General features: G+C 43.5%; 1 protein-coding gene and 1 long non-coding RNA gene across 5 annotated transcripts in view; one reads left to right on the forward strand and one right to left on the reverse strand.

Moving 5' to 3' along the window:
* Fam8a1 (family with sequence similarity 8, member A1) lies at positions 1-8,903 on the reverse strand. Of its 2 annotated transcripts, NM_001305175.1 has the most exons (5): positions 8,145-8,870; positions 7,031-7,151; positions 4,936-5,059; positions 3,933-4,072; positions 1-2,681 (listed from the first exon to the last, which is right to left on the reverse strand). In NM_001305175.1, the coding sequence occupies exons 1-5, from the start codon at positions 8,767-8,769 to the stop codon at positions 2,537-2,539; spliced, it is 1,155 nt and encodes a 384-aa protein (NP_001292104.1). In that variant the 5' UTR covers positions 8,770-8,870; the 3' UTR covers positions 1-2,536. The 2 variants fall into 2 exon arrangements, with proteins under 2 accessions (NP_001292104.1, XP_008769782.1); XM_008771560.4 differs by lacking the exon at positions 3,933-4,072 and having other exon boundaries at positions 3-2,681; positions 8,145-8,903.
* The window catches only part of LOC120097854 (uncharacterized), a 19,029-nt gene continuing 4,181 nt past the window's right edge, over positions 8,896-23,743 (forward strand). The window contains exons 1-3 of one of the 3 annotated variants that reach the window (XR_010059108.1): positions 8,896-8,955; positions 9,509-9,573; positions 12,456-12,938. This is a non-coding gene — a long non-coding RNA (uncharacterized LOC120097854). Of the gene's footprint in view, positions 9,574-12,455; positions 13,269-23,743 lie in introns of those variants that run through there. The other 2 variants (XR_005495685.2, XR_010059107.1) reach the window with 2 other exon arrangements.

Genomic DNA, 23,743 nt, shown 5'->3' on the forward strand with positions numbered 1-23,743 from the left:
TCTTGACACTGATTAAGTATTTATTGAGACATAAAGTACAAACTGGTGACATACAAATATTAAAAATAGAATGTTTTGTTTATTATACGTGAGCCATTAGATACTGTTTGCAGGGCAAGTCCTACTATAGTGAACTACAAGGAAACCTACGCATACCAGCCAGGCACGAGTCAGGACTTTGGTCTTTGGTTATGCAAATGGAGGATGACAAGGAGCTGAACCAGTACCTGTCGAGAGTTTAGGAATACTGTTAATCTAGGCATTGTCCTCAAAGAGATAATGAAAGTTTAATGCCCCATCTTCCTTCAGAAACCCAAATTGCAAATGCAAAATTTCAACTCCTTTCTCCTCCTTGCCAGAAACAGACGTGTACTACAGTGAAACAGTCACTGGTCAGGCATGGCAATGGAGTACGTGCTTTGTAGGCAGGAGCAAGCAGTGAACACTGAAGGGGCATGTGTTTGTTACGGTCACGAAGAATACTCAGTAAGGCTGCTCATCGTGCTGTTACCCAGAGTGTAGAATATCCTACTTCAGAACACACTCAGCGGTGAGTACTGAGACTCAGTGCCTTAATCACGTGCCAGCTATTTAAACTAAATGGCAATGCGGCAGCAAGACTCCAGTCCTGATGTTTCGGGTTAGGGCATGCTCATGAAGAATGTCTTCATTTCTCAACTTCATTTTGCCCTTTTAGGATACAGCTTCAGCATGAGAATTACACTTTGACACAGGAAATTAGTATTTCTGTAAATTCTTCATTCACATGCTCCATTACATAACCCTATGAGGAAAAAAGTGCCAGATTCCCTTTCTCCTTACACCAGATTGAGGTGCTATTGTGGAGGCAAAGCAATACTTTATTACATCCTATATGGCACAGCTTGAATCCACAGCTGGATCTAAAGAACTTGTCTAGCAAACTGCAGTATTTATAACAAATTTAACTACTTATTTTACTGTATAAATAAAAATATCCTCAGTGAAAACTACAATAATTGGAGTAGAAACAATAATCAGTACTCCAGAGCTGTGTGGGTGAAGCGCATTTCAACTTGAATTGTGTCAGTGCAGGTTCAGTGGCAGGCGTTCGCAGCAGCTTCCTGATTTGTAGTGTGGAGTAAGAAGAGCTTTTTAAAGTCTTGCCAGAGCCACAAGTACATGCTCTATGTACTGCTCTTGACAAATAGTAGGCTTCCTGTGAAGTTTTATTTAAATAAAATTATTTACCAGAAGAAACCATGGTTGATGAACAATGAGCTATTAGGAGATATTTAAAAGTTATCTAGACATTAAATGCATTTTCACAGTTTTAAATGTCAAAAAAAAAAAGCTCACTTAAGATTGATATAACAACACATGGCATGCTCTTGCTGTTTAAAACCCAGGAACAAAGACTGCTCTCTTGTGCAATACAATTTAGTGTTTTTTGGGAAAATCAGATGCAACAATGAGTAAGAAGTAAAGTTTTAAACTAACATTTGGTACAGCTAGCTGACTGTGACATAACAAAAGCACACAGACATAAACCCAATTGTTTCTCCAACAGAGAGCAAAGTACAATGATACTACAACCAAGATGAGCTCAAAGAAGCTAAAGTCCACAGATGATGAAACAACAGTTCATAATGGGAACCTGGTAGTATTTAAGTTAGTCACAAAATACACTCTAACACCTGATGTTTTACAGTTATGGCACTGTAGAGAACATAGCAGTGCATTAGGGATTTGCTGTACATAGAGAATCTACAGGTACATTCAGAACGCTGGAGAACACACACTGGGAATGTTCGATGGATATTCCTCCCACGTATTTATGGTTGGATTTTAGGGTATGTGAATTTACAATGAACCCCTCCCCCCCAGAAGGCAATCACTAACTTACCTTTTTAAAATATCAATGATATATGACTCAGTACATTTTCATCATCATGAAAATCTTGCCTCCAAATACATAAGCAGTAAGAAACTGAAATATCCCGCCACTACTGCACCAAACTAGACTATCCTGGAAGTGTGGGATGAGGGACTCCTAGGTCTTCCTCACGTTCCCTCTTCTCCCAGGGAGTAAGTGGGTTATTGAGTTGATGCTCTTTCTCAATGCTCATAAGCAGCAGGGTCTGTAAGAAGAGTTGAGGGAGTTCTGCAGGTGTTTATAAAACACAATTGGATATTTCTCAATCACGCTAGGATAAGCCAAAATTTAAAGTTTGATTTAGAGAATTTAAAGCTGAAAATGCTTCCAGCAAATTTTGGTTATCTTAAATGTTAAAGTATGTATTTACCTATATATTGATTATGAAACTTTTGTTGTCCTATAAATATTTAACACTTGAATTTAATAGTTTTTCCTTCCGGAAAAGTTCCTTGACATTTAAGTACAGTCAACACTTTCAGAACAGTCCCCTGCACCACACCAGAGTGACTGCTTTAATTTTTAAATCATCAGCTAATGTAACGCAGAGATAATGTTGGCCTTGATACATAATTTAGTCTTGTCATTATTCCTAAGAGTGGAATTCAGGGTTTTGGGGCATCATCTGACCCCATTTCTTTTTACCACAATGGTTCCTGCTACAATGTCATAGGCTGTTCGATTATGCTGAAAAAACAGCAATGTGATGAAAGCAGGGAAAAAAGAAGCAATAGAAAAATTCTTGATCAAAGCTCGAATGGTGGACCTAAAGGAAACAAGCAGAAGCAGCAAGTCAGATGTCTACACACGTTTTCAAACAATATAGTCCAACTGCCTGTTCTATTCTAAAGAAAGCTATATAGAAGACTAGAGCTTTTTGATATACATGGTTGTTAGTAAACATCTAAACACCAACGAGGAAACAGCGTAACAGTTGTCAGAAGGAAAGAATATCTCTTTGCTTACCTTTTCCACAGTTATGAATTCCAATGGGTTTCTAGAATCTTCTGAACTGAGTATGCTTACTGCAGTCCTACTTTCTATCTTACCGGAAACATAACCAGTTCCTGTACGGGCTCCAGTAATTAAAAGAAGTCCTAGAAGCTTTCAACAATAGCTCAAAACAGAATTACCCTAACAATGTTAGATTCCTGCCTGTCAGTGGCTGGCTGACAGTGTGCACTCTGAATCCAGACTGGTTGGTTTCTAATTACTATTTACGCTCCACAACTATGAAAATGAGATCAAAATGCTGTGTTAAGTTACTAATGTGCCTGGTATTTGAGAAATGCTCAATAAACACTAACCATTATTGGTCATTAGAAGAAGTAGCCAGAATTAAAACACCAAAGTTGTAAGGCAATTTACAAGTGTCAATGTCAGCAAAACCTAGCCTCCTCTCTCTTGTTTTCTTTCCCTTGAATCATTCTGTAACTGGAATGATTTGATTCAACTGATCACTGTCCACTCTCCTCCCCAACTTCCATCACCACTGCACCCTCAGTGGAGCTGCACGCCAAGGCTGGCAATGAAGACTGGGCGTTACCGCTCTACAGCTCTAAGAGCTGGAGGCAGAGTACCACTGCAGCAGGCCTGCTATTTAACAAAGTGGTTTGAGACCAGGTAATCCACAGAGCCAGAGAACACCAATATCTTACCATTGTGACATAGTTCATAAGAACGATTTTGAAAATGTACGCCAAAGGTAGCAAGGGAAAGACAGGAGATATTACAGTGTATGCTATGAAAAAAAACTATTTTAAAAAACTACCAGCCTGTAATTTTGGGCACAGTGAACACAACCCTGTGCATTTAATGCAGGCTCAGTCTCAGGAAATGTAGGAGAGATAACGAGAATGGAAACCGGTGCACTTTCACAAGCTTCACACAGCATCAAGTCAGCACGCAGCAGGATCTTACATGCCGCCGTCGAGTCGACTGGCAGTTATGCAGTGGAAGATGACAGCTGTAATCTCTTTGCAAGGGTGAAGTAGATTAAGCTAAACAAAGGACTTACGTTGTGATGCTAACATTTGAGGAAGGAATCACTAAAACCCGACTTGGAGCAATGAGTACTGATGTGTCACATGTCACAACTCGAAGCCCTAGCAGGAACTTCCCTGGGGTAGCTCCCCCTGCTCCCCAAATGCAAATTATCTAAGGAAAAAAGGATAATTGGAAATAATTTACTATGCCAATTTTAAAGAGTTTTGAACATTCTTCCAACAAATCCCTTTGTGCTTTCGAAGAATGATGCTAGGTATGCTGGCACACATTTTTCTTTAGTCCCAGCACTTGGGATCTTTGTGAGTTCAAAGTCAGTCTGGCATACAGTGAGGTTCAGGCCAAACAGGGCTATCAAAAAGAAAAAAAGGTACACTGGGTGTGCTAATTATATAGAATACTAGAAACTTAACCATGAAGATGGCTTAGCACATGCCTGCCATCTCAGAACTCCAGACTATGGAAAGATAGCTGTCAAGGTTGAGATCATGTCAGGGTACATTATGAGGCCCTGCCTCAGCAAACAAACACTCAATAAAGGCTGGGTCTGGTGGCACAAGACCTGCAATTCCATCTAGGTAAGCTGAGATGCACGAGTTCCTTTCAGGAGTTCCTTTCAGGAACTGACACAGACCTCAGGCTCTCAAAAAGAAGAGAGACTTGGATATAGCTCAGTGGGCTGGCTTCCATGCACGATGCATGCATACATACATATATGCACACATACATCCATACGTTCATAATGTATATCTGAACCAAAATTTGCTTATGAATGTAATTTTATTTCTAAAACTGAAATGTATAACAAGACAATTATGAAATGTACTTTTTTTCCCCCCAAAATTTAGTATTTATGGCTTTTTTTAAACCTGAAAATGTCAATTTTAAAAATTATGAAAAAATACAAATACGAAGACATGTTTAAAAAATTTGTAAATTGTCATTACTTTTTTTCCCTAGTAGATAATTTAAAATTATACCACTAAAACAGTTATTTGTTCTAGTCAGCAGCTTACCTCATAGAAACAAACTAACAACCTGTATATAAGTGCCACAATCATCATTTTCTGCAGGTCTTCCATTGATGTGTCTTCATCAATCTCTTCTATTATATAGTGCATGGCAAACTTAGAGATGTCCCTGCACAGAAAGAAGGGGTTGGGGTTATAAAGAATTTGTTTCTGGGTCAGTTGTACCATTTTCCCTTAATTAGACCATATATTTTAAATGGAATTCTAAGCTGTTGGGCTCTCACCATTATTCCACTCAACAAATAGCAGTAACCTCAGTAAATAAAAGCAAAAGGTTCTGATTGTGGGGCACGTTTGTAACTCAGGGAAAGCATCACAAGTAGGACGCCAGCCCTTTTGACACGACAGGGACTGGTTTGTCAACCTAAAATAAGCCCAGGTTATCTGGGAAACCACATTAAGAAAAATATCTCCATCACATTGGCCCGTAGGCAAGTCTGAAGAGCAGCACTCCTCCATGGCCTCTGAATCAGTTCCTGTGTGCAGGGTCCTGCGCTGACCCCTCAGTGATGGACTACACGCTGTGAGGTGGAATAAACTGCTCAGAGTTGCTTTTGACCATGGTGCTTACACTAGCACAGCGAGGGGATACCAAAGTCTCAGATCCCACTGAGTTTCTAAGCTAGCAAGGAAAAACAGATCAGAAGTAGACTGGGATGGCAGCCAGAGCACCACAGAAAGCAGACCAGTCACAGAGACTCTTGTGCAGCCTTCCTAGGTACACAACACAGTCCAAAGGATGACGAGAAGGCAGGCAGACCAGGTGGGAGAAGCTCCTGGCAGGAGAGAAAGCCTTGGAGCAAGTTCACAGTGAGGAGACTGATTAGTAACGTGGCGTCTGTTAAACTGTGTGATGAAATAGAATGTTAGGCTGGGAGGTCAGGTTCTGCAACTGTGTTCTGACTGCCAAATAAAATGTAAAAGAAAAACCATAGTAAAGGCTAAGTGTTAGGGTAGGACAGGCAGGGACCACCCAATGCCTGTTGAAGATCCAAGGTTAACACCACTTTGTATCTTGACTTTTCTATCTTCTTTTCGATTCTGACATCTTCTCATAAACCCAAATTAGTGTCTCATTGAAAATGCTTAGCAAGTGGGAACAGGCATTATCCTAAGACTTGAGGTTTTCAAGTAAATGCCAAACTTTGCATTAGAATGTGCTCAACTCTAAGCAACCCCACTGAAATTGATCACCAACAGTCTGCCTACCACAGGCTCTTTGTACTTTGAAAATGTGTGTGTCTCTGTTTATTACAAATGTATGCCACGCATGTGCAGAAGCTAGAGCTGGAGTTAAAGGCAGCGATGAGCTGCCTGACATGGGAACTGACAAGCAGTGAGTACTCTTAACCACTGAAGCTCTTTGTGCTTTCATGGTAGAGACTTCATAGGCCAATGAGAAGGAAACTAATACATTCCAGGCCCAAGAGAATGGTTAACAAAAAACAAGCCAGGTCTAAAGGCTCCTTTTACCTATTAAAATCTCTTTTGAGACAGTATTTAATTGTACCTCTGGCTGGCCTTGAACTGGGATCTGCCTGCCACTGCCTCCTGGGTGCTGGAATTAAAGGAGTGTACCACCAAAGCCTCACTCCTCTTACCTCTTTCCCATAGATCTTAAACAACATATTGAGGTTCCTCCTTTGTTTCTTCCTTAAAACCAACAAGGGGCTGGTAGTGACAGCTCAGTGGGTAAAGTGCTTTACGAAGAAGGTCAGTCCCTGAGTGGGTCCCAGGACACCTATGTACCTATGTAGCATTGGGATGGGGGAGCAGTGGATTGGGGGACTTGATGGCCAGCCAGTCCAGCTGAAATGTCAAGCTCCAGGTTAAGTGAGAGACCCTACCTCAAAAAACACAGCAGAGAGTAGAAGACACCCAAAGCAGACCTCTTGGCTACACATAAATACACTTTAAAACAATAAATAAGGGAACAAATACAACTGGTACAGATTTCATGGAGACATCTTAGCCTTGGACATCCATCACTCAGAATTACTCATGGGCATGTGCAGAATTTACAAAACAAGATCCCTAAGTAGCAGCCCCAGCTACTTAACAGTGACTGTTCTTAACTTACTTTATCCCACTGAGATGCATGATGCTCAGGACAATGGTCGCTTTTATAAAGAAGAGAATAAAGAAATCCACCATCTCTGCCATAAATCTGTGGGCCAAGGATGGAATGACATACTCTCTACCTGTAAATCGGGAAGAAAAGGGAAAGGAATCTCTCACACAAGCTTAAGAACCAAGTCAGATAATGAAGGGGCAAAGTAAAGTCAAGGTCCAACTTAATTTTTAAAAAATGATAGCCTTGAATCAGCCAACAGCAATGATCCCATCAAGAGAACATGTTCCTAAAATGTCTAATAACGAGCTGGACGTGGCAAGCTATGCCAGTCATCCCAGCATTCCGGGCCCAGGCTCGGCAGAGTGGCTGTAAATTTTCCTACAGTTTGCTAGGACTCATAACTACACAGAATTGATTACTAGATGATATTCAAGGCTTGGGCCCAGTCAAAAGTTCTCATTTATAATGTCAATCGCCTTTCAGTCCCACTGTCCTTATACAGCCCAACTTGGTGATTTCTCGTATTCTAATCTCAATCCTCCAACAGTGCGCTTGCCACCTAAGTTTAGCTTTGGATCTTGTCCAGAGCATGGAGATCACCGAGAGAATGGTTTGATAAGCATACGTCTCTCTATATACAAGAAGGGCTACTAGTGTCAGGATTAAGGGAATCTATTGGTAGTGCCAGGTCTTAAGGGAAGAACAATCAGCATTGTACTTTTTTTTTTTTTTTTTTTTTTTTTTAGAATTTAGGGCCTGGGCAAACCATAGCAGATGTACGTGGGAACTGTCAATGGTAGTAGCAGTTCCCCAGTTACATATTTCAAGATCCTTCGACAGACCCCTTTGGCTAGCACAGGAATGTAGTAAGAGCCTATAGGCTGCACAGAAGTCTTATTGCAAGTTTGAGGCTAGCCTGGCCTATACACTGAGTTAAGGTTAGCCTAGACCACAAGATGAGATCCTTCCAAAAAAAAAATGGTGGTAGGGGTAGCAGTAATTTAAAAAAAGAACCCGCGGGCCACCAGTAATCCTACACATAGGAAGTGGAGGCAGATGAATAAAATCCTCTACTCTATCCCTCCGATGTTCTACGCACCCACCTCAACCCCGTTCTCACCTGCCTGCCGCCCGGTGTCGCTCGCCGTCCGTGCAGGGGCTGCAGAGCCCACCCTGGTCACAGGGACCGCCCGGGCAGATGCCTGCACGTGCGGGGCCCGGGCCGTCAGGCCCGCGACGGCTGTCGGGGTGGCGCCGGCGCTCGTGGCCGCCCCCGGCCCTGGCGCCGCAGCGCTTAGGAAGTAGAAGGGGTTGTAGTAAGCGAGCTGCGGCGGCGGCGGGGGCGGCGGCGGGGCTGCGGGCTGAGGGGCGGCGGGAGGCGGGCCGCAGTAGGCGGGGAGGGCGGCCAGGCCGCTGTGCCAGGTGAGGTAGCCGCAGTAGGATTGCCACAGCCATTCGTGCACCTGCCGCGAGTACTCGCGCGCGCTCAGCCGCCCCGGCCCGTCCGACGCCTCGCAGCCCCCCGGCTCCTGAGGCTCTGCGCCCGTCTCCCGGCGCTTCCGGAGCTCGCACTGCGGCTCCGGCTCCGGCACCGCCGAGGCGACGGTCGTGAGAGCCGGGGGCCGGGGGGCGGCGGCGGAGGAGGAGGAGGGAGAGCCTGGTCCGGAAGGGACCGGCTCGTGGTCCTCGCTACCGCCGTCCTGCCCGGGAGGGCGGCTCCGGGCTTCCTCGGGCCCCTCTGCCATCGTCGCCCCGGAGGCACCCTCCGCGCCGCCTGTCACTGCGCCGTCGCCCGCTCTCGTCAGCCCCTCCCCAACCGCTCGGTCGCCACCACAGCAGCAGCGGGCGTCAACAATCCGTCGCCGGAAGCGGAAACCCCGCCTCTCCGGCGCGTTTGTCTTGGGGGGTCGGGCGGGCGGTGGTGTTTCTTTGTGAGTGGTTCCTAGTTACGCGCCGTCTCTCTGGTTCTTCTGTTGTACGTTTTAATCATAAATTGTGGCATATTCGGTAACGTAACGTATCGCAGCATAGTATAACAACGTGTGCGATGCTGAGTACGAGTTCCTGGACACTGTGTACGCACCCATTTAAGCTACATCTGTGAGACATTCGGCATCACTCTTGAGAATTCTAATGAACTCCCATTACCAAGGCCCCTAGAGAGAATCCTGTGGGCTTAGGACGTGGTTGTCCCTTGTGAAACTGCATCTGATTCACCAGAATTTCCAAGCGGGCCCAGTCCTCCAAGCACAGTGCCTGTTTCTTGCTTATCACCTTTGTGTATGGTTTTTGTCTTTTCATCTATATGCAGCCTCTCAGATACTGATATCTTAATACACTTTGCTACGTTAAATTAATAAGCTCATTAGTGGTATTAGTGTGACTTAGTATTCCCAGGGCTATATAAGGAATCTACAAGAGTCAAATATTGTGATAATACTTAACGATTATTGCGCTGGCTAATTTCATGTCAACTTAATACAGGTTACAGTCATCTGAGAGGAGGGAACCCCAATCGAGAAAATACCTCTTATAAGATTGGACTGTAGGTAAGCCTGCAGATCATTTTTAAAACTGGTGACTGATGTGGGTGGTACAACTGCAGACAGCTGTTCTGGGTTCTATAAGAAGGAAGACTGAGCAAGCCATGGAGACAAGCGATGGGATGTGCAGCAGCTCCTGCCTCCGGGTTCTTCCCATTTGAGTTCCTGTCCTGGCCTCCCTCAGTGATGGAGTACAATGTAGATTTGTAAGCCAAATAAACCCTTTCTTCCCCAGCTTTTGGTCCTGATGTTCACCACACCATTCTCAAACTGCCAAAATGAGTTAGAATTAAACAGCTTATTCTTAGGAGAAAGGACGGGTAATGGGGAACAAGTGTGGCCACTCAGAGAGGAATGCTGCACCTAAGTAAGGGCTTTACCAGCAGCAGCAGGGGAGTGACTTGGGGGAATTTGCCGTGACATTTTTTTTTTTTTAAAAGCACCTGATCTATAAGGTTGGGACAAAAATGTGTGGCTATTGAAGGGGCAATACCTAGACACCTTTGTCTTGAGAAGTTGGTGTTCCTGAGATCTTGCCTCAAAGGAATAAGGCAGAGAGTGATAGGGGAGGGCATGGGAACATGCTTAAACTGGACAGACCTCTCTCCAGGCCCATTGTCCACTTTTTTTTTTTTTCGGAGCTGAGGACCGAACCCAGGGCCTTGCGCTTGCTAGGCAAGCGCTCTACCCCTGAGCTAAATCCCCAACCCCTATTGTCCACTTTTTAATATCATGATTTTTTTTTCTGAAGAGCTGTTTATAGCATGAGACTCAGTAACCCATATGACCAGTGGGCCATGTTATAAGGGTTTGATAAACATGAAACTTTTAATTATTTGTGGAACTGGGACTAAATGAATGTCAGTGCCAGTCAGCTGCCAGCCAAGAGCCCATCACCACACAGCGATTTGAATAGGGAGTAGGAAGGAATTCTAATGGGACTGAAGCAAAGGGTGATTGGTTAGCAAAAGGCTAAGAGAAAAGCGGACCTTCCTGCAGAGCAGAATCTTTCCAGCTAGGAAAAGCTCAGAGAAGAAGCCTCAGTATGAAGTATGGTCTCTCTTTTGTTTGGGTGCTCAAGTCTGGGTCCCATCATGGATGACGCCATTATGAAAACTGTGAAATGGGGTTCCCTTGTTTTCCCTTGGTGTTCAGTCTTTTGATTTTTCTTTTCTTTTAAGGTTTCTTTTAAGATTATTTTCAGTAGGGTCCTGCTATGTAGCTTAGCCTTCTAACTCCTTGCAACCCCTTGCCTCAGCCTCCAGAATGCTGGGAGTACAGGCGTGAGGTACCACAATTTGGAAAATAACTAATTAATTTTGTGCCCATCTTGGAATCCATGCTTTGACAGGACTTAAAAGAACATTCTAGCTGAATGATGGTGGAGCACACCTTTAACCCCAGAACCCAGGAAACAGAGGCAGGAGCATCTCTGTGAGTTCAAGGCCAGCCTGATCTACAGAATGAATTCTAGGTCAGCTAGGGCTACACAAAGAGAAACCCTGTTCCAAAAGCCAAACCAACCCAAACCAAAACAACAAACAAAAGCAAAAACAAAGCAAGTGCAAATTCTAGACACTTGGGTAGCCGAACATCTGTTCTTTGACTATAAGACTTCTTAGTTTTAGTGGGATAATCTAATTTTTAGATTTATTATTCTATTTGAGTAAAACTTATCAATGGCATTTAATAATTAAAATGCCCAAAGCACTGAATAAAATATTTAATTTAAAATAATTTGATTTCTATACTAATTTGTGGGAAGTATGTAACAAAGGGTTTTTTTTCTGCGTAACTAAATTTTGTTGAATTACTGCCTGTATAAGCATTTATACAGGGGTTGCTAAGCAGCATTAAGAAACATATCCATTGCTCAAGTAATTTATATAATAAAAATGATAATAATATTTTTCTCTATTATAGATTTCTTTTTTCTTTTTTTTTTTTTTTTTGGAGCTGGGGACCGAACACAGGGCCTTGCGCTTCCTAGGCAAGCGCTCTACCACTGAGCTAAATCCCCAACCCCTAGATTTCTTGATTATGGGAATTTGAGGTGATTTATATGTGTGCATTTATTCCTAGCAGGCTTTTTGTTAACTCAGAAAAAAACATGTCACACTCAAACTCTGGCTTGATGCTTTGTGTAAAATAGAAAGACAGGACTTCAGGCAACCAGTAGGGGGAGGAATTTCCAAAGTTAACCGCTGAAGCTGAGCATCTTGAACAGGATTGATTCAATTCTGTTTTTTTTTTTTGTTGTTGTTGTTTTGTTTTTTGTTTTGTCCCCCCCCCCCCTTCTTCTCTCCTCTTCTCCGCTCTCCGCAGCCCTCTTTTGTTTGAGACAGGTTCCCAAGTAGTTCAGGCCCGCCTTGAACTCATTTTGTTTTCAAGGATGACCTTTAATTTCTGGTCCTCCCACCTTTGTCTCTTGAGCACTAGGATTCGTGGTGTATGTCTCCAGGTCCAACTTAAGCGGTTCAAACCCAGCCCTTGTCTCTGTTTTATTCGGACAGAACCCAAGGCTTGCTTGTTGGTTCCACGTAGTATCCATGGGCATTGCCCATGAAATTTGGCACAAGGAAAGACTGTTTGTAGGGTAAGATTAGATTTCACTTTAAAATGTAAGATTGGGGGTGGGGGGAAGGAAAAGCAAAGTTTTAAATACCGAGTATGGCATCATCATCTGCTGAACGGGAGCAGGTTACGTGAAGAAAATGACTAGCATGTAAAGGGGAAAGGTGTTTCGTTGGGGCAAACACGTGAAGGAGTGTTTCCTGAAGCAGACACAGGTGAAAAGATGTTCTGCTAAAGTAAGCACGTGAAAGGACAGGTGATGAGCGACTCTTTGCTAACAACACTCATGTATTGATTTGCCTTACATTTCGTAGTTGAGCTGCATTTGTGGGGACTCCATAGAGAGAAAAGCATCAAAAAACTTCTGATGGTGTGCTACAGTTTTTTGCCAAGGACGCAGGCGGAGTGGCAGAGTGACGTCAGCTGAGACATCCGCACTTGCTGAGGGAAGAGCCGTGGAGGACACGTGATGTTTGGAGATTATATAGGACTCCACAGAGTGACAGAGACAGAGCTTGGCTTGCTGGTACATCTAGCTGTGCAATGCTTGTGGGTCTCCAGTCTTCGCTGATCTTCGACTCCCTGAGAGAGGCACAGCCGAGAACTTCTCCTGGTGATCCCTGGGTCCCTCCTGCTGACTCGAGGCCTGGCTGTCTCTGCTAGATCGAGTCGCGGCCGTTGCTATCCCAACTCTACCAAACTGGACTGCTGGTGCATCCCTGAGGTGTTTGTGAGTGGATAGAGCTGCTGCTGCCTGCTGACCTGTGAACTGCACTGCCGATTTCCAGACGACACAGGTGGGAGTTGCTCCAAAGAACCTTTCTAAACAGGTCCATTCCCCCAGCCTCTTTCCCACTACCCCTGGTGGGTGGTGGGCTACAAGGGAGGTTGAAGCCTTTAAGAACCATCATTGAAAATAGGTTTTGAAAAAAATCAAAGTTACAAGTATGACTTGGACCTAGTCAGCAACAGAAACATCGAAAGCTTTGATGCAGACCGGATGTGGTTCAGCCTCAGAGTACTTATGTAACAAGCAGGAGACACTGGTTCCCAACATGATCTGGGGAGCCATTGTGAAGGGCGTATATTTGTAAAATAAAAGGGCCGGTTTAATTGAGTACGATAAACAGGGATTCGTACCTCTTCTCTCCTTTACTCACACTGGAAGCTATCCGCAGGAAAAAGCCAAAGTTGTTGATCTCAGAGGGCAGGCCAGGCAGTCCTGTGCCTATGCAAATCTTTTCCTTGGAATTTCACCTTTGACAGTGACTCTATCTCTCTTAAATTTCTTTCTAGCTTCCTTATGAGGTAGTGCACTAGCCTAAAGGCCACTCTCTCATGCCTGGTTATCACTGTTATGTTTATTTATTTTTACCTTCTCAAATGGATCCCTGGGCTTCAAGCGTGCCTGGCAAATACTCCGCCATTGAACTGTGTTTCCTTTCAAAACTATTTATTTCCATTTTAACTTGTGTGTGTGTGTGTGTGTGTGTGTGTGTGTGGATAGGGGAACATGGGTGTCGTTCTCTGTGACAGTCAGAAAGGGAGCATTAGATTTCCTGAAGTCAGAGTTACAGGCAGTTACGAGATGCCAGGGTGGCTTCTGAGAGCCAAACGCTAGTCCTCTTGGAGCTTAGCTAGCTGCTCTTAGCTTCTCAGCCTCCTCTGCAGCAGGTTTTCCCTCCTAGGAGGCCGGGCCATGGTCACAAAAGGGAACTTTGTTGCCTAGAGCAACCTGTGGATTGCAACCCCAAATCTTTCACAGGGGTCACCTAAAACCATCAGGAAACACAGATACTTATTTCACATTGTGATCCATAACACTAGCAACATTACAGTTATGAAGTAGCAATAAAAATAGTTTTGTGACTGGGAGTCACCACAACATGAGGAACTGTATGAAAAGACTGTAGCATTAGGAAGGTTGGGAACCCGCCTCTAGAGGGTCCAGAGTTGTGCCCACAGACAGAAACTTCCGTGTCACCCTTCAAATCCTTGCTCCGTTCTTGGTCCACCTTGCTGTGTGGTCAAACCAAACCCCCTCTTCCCCCAATTTTTTAGTTTCCTTTGGGGCTTTATTGGCATTGTGTGCAGCGATGTCCAGGTTTAATACACTGGATGACTTTATTCTAATTAAATGCAAAAGTCATCCCTCCTTTTCATTCAACGAGCTCTATCCCTTGGATAGCCTGTTTTGAGCCATTATGGTTCTGTGTAACACCCTGGCAATACTGGGAATTACCCAGTATTGGTGAGATTTGGAGAAAAGGGTTCATTCATTCTGAAAAGAAAATTTGCACCATTTTTTAAAAAAATTGTATCTATCTATCAAATGTATATGAGTACATTGTAGCATCTTCAGACACACCAGAGGAAGGCATCAGATCCTATCACAGAGGGTTGTGGTTGCATGGGAATTGAACTCATGACCTCTGAAAGAGAAGCCAGTGCTCTTAGCCATTGAGCCACCTTTACATTTTAAATGGATAGCTTGCCAAGACTGAGCAGAATTCAGAATAACCAAGCCGTGCTCCTAAGTGATTCTCCTTTTAGGAAGATACAGAAAGATTAGCAAACCAAGCACAGTCCTACAGAGTTATTTATAAAAGCAAAGCAAGGAAAATTCATGAGAATGTGTATCCAGAGTTACCAGGCACCCAATAACAGGCTCTCAGAAAGATCCAGTTCAACACACAGAAGTCGTCATTGTTAATTAAGGAGAAAAGGGGACTTTAAAAGTGCAGGGCATTAAGATTAAGCAAGAATATATATTTTATATACCAAAATATTTTTGCCTCGTCATTTTATGTTATGAGACCCTGTCTCCTAAAACTCAAGTTGGCCTTAAAGTTGTTACATAGCTGAGGGATGACCTTGAACTCCAGATCTGTCTGCCTGCACCTTCCGTGTGCCAGGATTATAGATGTGTGCTTCCATATCCAGCTGAGATATTGACAACAGATGTTTGATTCATTTCAAGATATTGGAGAAATAGCCTATTGCTAACTGGCACTCTGCGGATAATGTAAAAAAAAAAATTGGCATTCCATTTCTTACTTGTTAGCTTACCTCTAATCAATTTTTAATCTGAAACTTGATACGTGAAGGGAATGGTAGCTAATGCCTTTAATCCCAGCACGCAGGAGGCAGAGGCGGGTAGATTTCTGTGAGTTAGAGGCTAGCCTGGTCTACATAGGAAGTTGCAGGACAGCCAGGGCTACAGTGAGACCTTGTCTAAATACCTGTTTATTACAACAGACCTGAAGTGCAAGGGAAGACTACGTGACTCTGTCTCCTGCAGAATTAGCCCAAGGAAAAAACAGTAACATCTGGTTTAATTTTTGTTTCATTGAAAGAAAAAAAAAAATACTGCAGTGTTAGGGACAGAGCCCAGGCTCATGCTGGGCACACATCCCGCCACACTGATTTCACGCCCCTCCCCCCAGCTCAGATGTTTGTTTTGTTTTGTTTTATGTTTGTTCATTTATTTGGTTAAGCCTTAATTGTGTTTGCCTCATTTCCCTAACTTTTGGGCTTAAATGCTGATCCTCCTCCAATCTCCGGTAGAAGGAATTTCCATTGCTACTAAGTTGGAATTGTGATAGGGCTCTCTTCTTTGGATAACTATTTAAAAGATGAGTTAAACTTCTATACTGGGTGCCGGAGAGAGAGTTCAATGGTAAAGGGCCCGTACTGCTCTTGCAGAGGATTGGAGCTCGGTTCCCGGCACCCTTGTTTGACGTCTTGTGACCACCTGTAACTCAAGCTCCAAGGGGAATTCAGTGTCCTCTATGGGTTTTCACAGACACCTACACATATGTGCACATAGATATGTGTGCACACGCACACAACGATTTTTAAATATATTTATTTATTTAATGTATATGAATGCTGTATCTGCAAGGACACCTGCATGCCAGAAGAGGGCATCAGATCCCATTATAGATGGCTGTGAGCCACCATGTGGTTGTTGGGAATTGAACTCAGGATTTTTGGAAGAGCAGCCAGCGCTCTGAGCTGCTGAGCCATCTCTCCAGCACCCATACAACAATTTTTACAAGGCCACATTACTGAGATTTTTTTCAGCTAACCTTTTCTTTTTTTTCCTTTTCCTTCCTGTCCCCCCCCCCCCCCGTCTCTTTCTTATATTTAAGTACACCGTAACTGTCTTCAGACACACCAGAAGAAGGCATCAGATCTCATGACAGATGGTTGTGAGCCACCATGTGGGTGCTGGGATTTGAACTCAGGACCTCTGGAAGAGCAGTCAGTGCTCTTAACCACTAAGCTATCTCTCAGGCCCCAGCTAATCTTTTCTTTCCCGCTTTGCTCTCCTCCAGGAAGAACCCATGGCCTGTGTGCTGTTTGCAAACTCTGCAGTTTTACATCACTTTGGGTGGAGAGTTTTAGCTTTATAACTAAACATCTGGGTTTGTCAAATGGCTATGCTTGCTTGTCAACCTCACATCTGGATTATTAAAACCCAAGTGACTGCACACATCTGTGAGGGATTTTTTTTTCTTAATTAAATCATCTGAAGTAGGGAGTCCTACTTCTAATCCTGGTCTTTGAGTCGGGCAGATCCCCCTTTAATCTGGACCACACCTTCTGTTTGTATAAAGGGCATGGAAGAAGGAAACCTGCTTTCTTGGCCCACTTGCTCTGGCTCTCATTAGTGAGTTCATTCCTTCCTTGGGATTAGAGACTACTACTTCTTTGGGATCCCAGTGTCTACTGAAGGCCAACCGAGACCTCTAGCCTTGTGGACTGAGCTTGGATGCTTGGCCTTTCCCCTGGTAGACAGTCATTGCTGGACTAGCTAGACCTTCTTCTGTCCCTCTAGAGAACTTCACTAATGTTCATGCTCTACACTTCCAGCATTTCTTTCAAATCAATCTCGTTAATGACACCATTTCGATTTAATATACAAACTATATAACATATAAAAATATTTAATATTTTGTGCATTATTAACTCTGTCCTATTTTAAAGAATTCTTTTTTTTTACATCTCCACACACTGTTGCTTAATGTACTTTTATGGAAAAGAAGAATTCAATACCACAGACTACAGTAGTTAAAAGCCCAAGGTGGTCTCTAACTCCTGATGCTAGAAACACAAGTTGTGTATGATCCTTTCTCCCTCCTTGATGGGCACTTCTGTGATCAGGTTATATATTATATGACACAGGTAAAGGGTCTACATAGATTACTAAGGTTCCAAATCAACCTACTTTACATCAATCAAAAGACGAATTATCCTGGCTGACCCTGACCAGATTAAGTAAAACCTTTAAAAGAGAATTTAATGCATTCACCATAAATCTTGTTTCCCTGTATGTTTCTGAGTTTGTGACTTTTGCCTTCTTATGGTTCTCATCCACCACCTCTTTACTCATTCTGTTTGTGTGCTTAACTTTGAGCTAGGGTCTCTCTATTATATAGACCAGGCTGGTCTCAAACTCATATAGACATCCACCTGCCTCGGTTAGAATTGAGGTTCTGTCTACTACACAGCACCCTTTCTCTTTACTCATTCTTTCAACTTCGAGATACTTTGTTTTAAGGTTTTTGGTTGTTCATTTTTTTGAGAGACGCTCTCATGTAGTTCGAATTGGTCTTACAATCACTGTGTATCTCAGATGGCTTGGAACTCCTGATGTTCCTGCCCCCATTTTTTTAATCTCTCTCTCTCTCTCTCTCCCTCTCCCTCTCCCTCTCCCTCTCCCTCCCTCCCTCCCTCCATCCCTCCTTCTGTCCCTCCTCTCCCTCTCCTCCCTCCTTCCCTCTCCTCCCTCCTTCCCTCTCCTCCCTCCTTCCCTCTCCTCCCTCTCCTCCCTTCTTCCTTTTTTTTTTTAGTAATTATTTATTTACATTTCAAATGTTGTCCCCTTTCCTAGTCCCCTCTCTACTAAATCCCCATCCCATCCCCCCTTCCCTTTGTCTCAAAAAGGGTGTTCCTCCACCCACCCACTCTTTTTTTTTTTTTTTTAAGATTTATTCATTTATATATAAGTACACTGTTGCTGTCTTCAGATACACCAGAAGAGGGCATCGGATCTCATTACAGATGGTTTTGAGCCACCATGTGGTTGCTGGGAATTGAACTCAGGACCTCTGGAAGAACAGTCGGTGCTCTTAACCGCTGAGCCATCTCTCCAGCCCCACCCACCCACTCTTACCTCACCTTTCTAACATCTCCCTTCTCTGGGGCATCAAGCCTCCACAGGACCTAGGGCCTCCCCTTCCGCTAAGGCCAGACAAGGCAGTCCTCTGCTACATAAGTAGTGGGAGCCATGGACCAGCTCTTTGGTTGTGACTTAGTCCCTGGGAGGGTCTGGTTAGTTGATACTGTTGTTCTTCCTATGGGGTTACAATCCCACAGGAAGTTAGTCTTTCCCCTAACTCTTCCATTGGAGTCCCCAGGCTCAGTTCAATGATTGAATGTGAGTATCTGCATCTGTCTCAGTCAGATGTTGGCAGAGCCTCTCAGAGGGCAGCCATGTGACGCTTCTGTCTCAAGCACATCCTGGCATCAGCAATAGTGTCGGGGTTTGGTGTTTGTGCACGGGATGGATCCCAAGGTAGATGCCCCCATTTCTTGAGCCCTAGGGTTATGTGCATGGTTCATTCATGCCCAGCCGATACTTTGTTTTTACCTGAGACACTTAAAAACAAAATGTGAGTATTGTTGACCTGAGGGGTTTTATTGGTGGTATAATTCATTATATTTATTCTTACTATTATATCATAACTTTTATTCATCTTGTTCTATGATTTATTCTCTTGATATATATTTTAAGTTTTATTATAAAAAGGTTGTAAAAAATTGCACAATGAAATTAATCAGACCCAAAGATATACAAGTGAACTTCTGTACAGTTAAAGAGCCACTCCAAATGGGTGCTGTAGAGCCTGGGTTTTTTATATGATGCCTCAATGTTTTATATCTTTTTTTTGTATTTTGATATTACAATATAATTACAACATCTCTTTTTTTAAACCCATATGTATGTGTATATATATATGTATATGTATGTATGTATGTATATATATTACATTGTTAATGCATAAATATATATATATATTTCTAAACATAACCTGCTCATTCTATATAATGTTGCTTGTACGTATGTTTTCAGGGTTGACAATTTGGTACTGGACAGCCAATTGATGTGTTTTCTGGGGCAAGGCCACCTCTCCATTTCCTAGCTTTCCTGAGTTGCCTACAGTGTGTGTGTGTGTGTGTGTGTGTGTGTGTGTGTGTGTGTGTGTGTGTGTGTTATGTGTGAGTGTGTGTGTGGGGGGACTTGTAGGCCTTTTCTCATCCACCTTGGCACGTCTATTGGTGTTATTCTTGGTCTCAGGAAACATTACAGAAAGGGCAGAATGGTCTTAAGAGCTGGAGGATCAGGAAGTTTGCTGTGAAATCGTGTCTCTTAGTAACATCCGAAGCTACACCCATAAACAGCCATGTAGTCTCACCACCATGAGTACACATTAGATAGTATACCTTCACTATTGAATAGAATGTCTATGTCCTCATCTACCACCAAACCCAGAGAGTGTATGGAAGAGTTAGAGCTGGAGAAACGATTGCTTTATTTCCTCTTTTATAAGAGTATGGAGGATATGCCTCTTTGTTTTATCTCTTCTGATGTTTCAGAAAGTATGCATCCAAAATATTATTAGAATTTAAAAATTTGTCTTCCTAAATATATTTTGGGGTGTGAATGTGTTGTGTGGTTGGTGTACATGCTTGTGTTTGTGTGTGTTCTCATGGGCATGGGCACAGTGTCTGTCATGCATGTAGAGGCAAGAGACTGACATCAGTTGTCTTCTTAAGTTGCTTCCCATTTTTTCTTTTGTCGAACCTGAAGCCCATGGAGTCCAGCTGGTCTTACCCTCAGGATCCCTTGTCTCTGTCTCCAGAGTGATGGGATTATAGGCAGGCCACCACTCCCACCTGACCACCTGACTTTTATGTGGCTGCTGGGATCTGAACTCTGGGCCTCACATTTGCATGCCAGTCTCTATAATCCATGAAGTCATCTCCCTACTTGTTAAAATGTCTTTTAAAGAGTATGTGTTTGTGACAGCAGGCACATGACACACACAAGTTCAAGCCAGACAAAACTCCCAGCACAGAGAAAGGGAAGGGAATCTAGAGTCCCGCTCCTAACCAAGAAGCTAATCACAGTTGATAGACCTGCTAGGAAAGGGAAACCCAGTTTTTTAACAATGGAGAGTCACACTTCTCAGCAGGCCCTGTATCTAGGAGTGTTGGCCAACACAAGATAGACTCCATGTTGTTTTGGGTTTTGTTTGTTTTGGGAGAGAAAGAACGTGGAGTTCGGTGGGTAAGGAGGTGGGAGATCTAGGAAGAGGAGTTAGAAAAGGACAAACACTGTGATCAAAATATATTGTATATGTTTTTTTAAGCCAATTTAATGGGGGCAGGGAAAGAATATGAACCAGCATGTGTATGTACTGGGCCAGAGAACAGCCCTGCATTTAATGTCCAACAAATAACTTATTGCTGTAGAAGTTTAGTACTTTTGTCTTGTACAACCTTTCTGTCCCCTTTCACACAAAAATATCTGACCCTTGTGGGAGAATGTGTGGGACAAGGCCTCTCCAGACATCATAGGCTAGCACATAAAATGTTTGGTGGCACATATAAGTTACCTTTTTTTTGAATTGTTGCTCAGTTGGGACCCCAATTGCCCCCAAATATTACAGGCTATATCTATTGTTCTCGGTTATCCCCAGAACTTTTTGAAAAGACCCAGTAGCTGGAGACAAGACGTAATTGGGTCATGTAAGATAGAGAAGTTGATCTGGTACTGACCTGGAAGCTCCCTCCTTACCGAGTAGCTTTTATTTATTTATTTATTTATTTTTTTGGGGGGTTCTTTTTTTCAGAGCTGGGGACCGAACCCAGGGCCTTGCGCTTCCTAGGTAAGCGCTCTAACCACTGAGCTAAATCCCCAGCACCCTGAGTAGCTTTTAAACTGCTAGAAGGTTCTACTTATGCTAAACCATCAGAAAGTATTCAACAATCTTACTCAACTGTGAACCCCATGAACTATAATAATGACAAACCTGACAAGCTATTCCTCTAGTGAGACAATGGCAGAAACGTCTTAGGTGTAACCAAGTACTTTCTGATTGGATTTACAGATCCCTCCATAAAACAGGACTTATACCTGGTACTGCTACCTGGCCCAAAGCCTCATGACTTTCTAGTTCCTAGACTAGTGGGGAATAGTGGGGCACAATTATTCTACTAAGTGAACATAATATCAAACTGTCCCCTAAGTTATACTCATAGAGAAGAAGAAGATAAGGAGAAGTTTCTCCTTGCAGTAGACAAGTAGATTTATACAGAGACCCATGGCTAGTCAGGGTGTGAAAAATAAGACTGTGGAGTCTTTGGCTGTAAGTGGGACTTTTTTTTCAATTCGAATAGTTTTGAGAACTTCATATGTGCGTGATATATTTACATAGTTTCCACCCCTCCCTTCCGACTCCTCCCATGCCTCCCCATTTCCTCTCAGATTTATGACATCGTATTTAATTATTACATATGTATGCTCCTCTTGGAGAAGATGGATGCTCCCTCTGTCAGCAGCTGCTAATGGTCTGCAGTTCTTCCTCTAGGGGCGGGGCCTGGAAGGTCCCCTCTATCTGCCTTGGCATGTAAACGGGTGTCACTATGCTGTTATTGTTTAGATGGCCAAACTGTTGAGACTTCATGGATGCGGCTTTCCTGTCACACACAGGAAACTCCCTCAGCAGACAGCTTGGTCCTCTGGCTTTTATACTTTTATACCCCCCCATCCCTTCGTCTGTGATGTTCCCTGAGTCTTGGGCATCGGAGCTGTGTTATAAAGGTGCTAGTTGCAGTTGGGCACTATGGAGTGTTGTTATTAGTTGAGACCATTTCTCTCTCACTCAATGTGGAGTCCACTGATTGGCTGGTTTGGCTGGCTTGTGCTCTTCCTGTTCTTGCTTCCCCAGAGCTTACAAGCCTGTGCTGTCATATCCAGCCTGCTTTTTTTTTTTTTTTAATGGGTTTAGGGGAGCCGAACTCTGGTCCTCACGCTTGTGTAGTAAGCACCTTTTTTTATCAGGTCACCTCCCAGCGCTGATTTTCTTTTAAAGGGTTTCTTTAAAGGTGCCACAGGCATTGGTTGGATGGGCTCACTCACCTCTGGCAGCTCCCGTATGAAAACCAGGTCCTGTGACCTTCATGGCAACGTCTGTCCAGTGAACAGAAAATGTGCTTACTTTCCTAACGGGTTCATGAGCTGTGAGCCTACGTCCTAATCGATGACAAGCTATTGGAACTGTCCCTATCTCGTAGGACACGGGATCCTTTTTGAGGAAAATAGACACGCAGTTCTGTGGACTGTGGAGGAGGTTAATTTAATTAGAGAAGGTAGCTGTCTAGCCAGTTGGTAGAAGCAGCGTGCAGAAAGTAGGCCAGATTGCTGGCATAATTATTTCAGATGCTAACAAGTGAGAGAGAGCCTTTTCGATAACTCCGAGAACCAGACTTTAGTTGCCGACGGGAGCTCATTCCTTTTTACAATTACCAGACATAGTGCCCACCACATTTTGTCTTTATTTTTTCCAATCCCCGTGCACGGCTGCAACTGAGCTCAAGATAAAGCTCACCCTGACCCAGAGCCTCGGCAGGTGCTTGGATCACTTAGCGTTTCAAGTATGGTTTCCTATAGATGTATATGGTTAGCTTCCTTCTGGTCCCATGTATCAGATAGGTACTAACATTTATGCTTCGGTTTGCGAATGGTGCAGGTTTATGACAGCATAGGAGATGCTTGGGGATTTGATCCAGAGTGTCTATGTATCCTAGACCATGAGGAACACATGTACATACACTGCCTTTAAAATCTATAGTGTAAGAAGCTTCCTGCCTTCCTCTTTCCCTTCATACCCCCTTCTGACATTATTTGTGTGTGCGTGTGTGTATGTGTGTATGTACACAGGCACATGTGTAGGACAGAGGTCAGTTTTCAGGAATTTATGGATTTTTTTTTGCCTTCCTACTGTTGGGTTCCAGAGATTACACTTGGATCCTTAAGTCTGTTCAAGTGTTTCCCCCTCTGAATTATACAGCCTGCCCTTTTTCTAGTATCTTGAGGCAAGATCTCCCATTGTAGCCCAGGCTGGCCTCAACATCAGCATTTTCCTACCTTAACATCTTAGTGCTGGGATCTTTTCTCTGAAGTATTTGTTCCACAGCTCCTGCAAATCGTTCTCCCAATGCCACACCCCCCCTTCGTTAAACACCTTACAAGAGAAGACTGAATTATTGAAACCTGGTTGCAGAAAGCAGTCGCGTTCCTGACATTGATAGCCTGCATCCACCTGACTCTCTCATTGTGTCACAACTTTGAAACCGGATCAAAGCACGGGAGGCAGGACAGCTGCAGGCAGGGCGGGCTACAAGAAGGCACGTGCTGTTAATGTCAGCCTTGCAGTGCGAGGCACTTTGTTCACTGTGTGTTGACATGGCTGTGCCCCACTGGAACAATGACTAAGAAAAGGGCCATCAGTCTTCGCAAGCAAATCTT

The sequence above is a fragment of the Rattus norvegicus genome, chromosome 17, assembly GCF_036323735.1.
Source record: "Rattus norvegicus strain BN/NHsdMcwi chromosome 17, GRCr8, whole genome shotgun sequence".
NCBI lineage: Eukaryota > Metazoa > Chordata > Mammalia > Rodentia > Muridae > Rattus > Rattus norvegicus.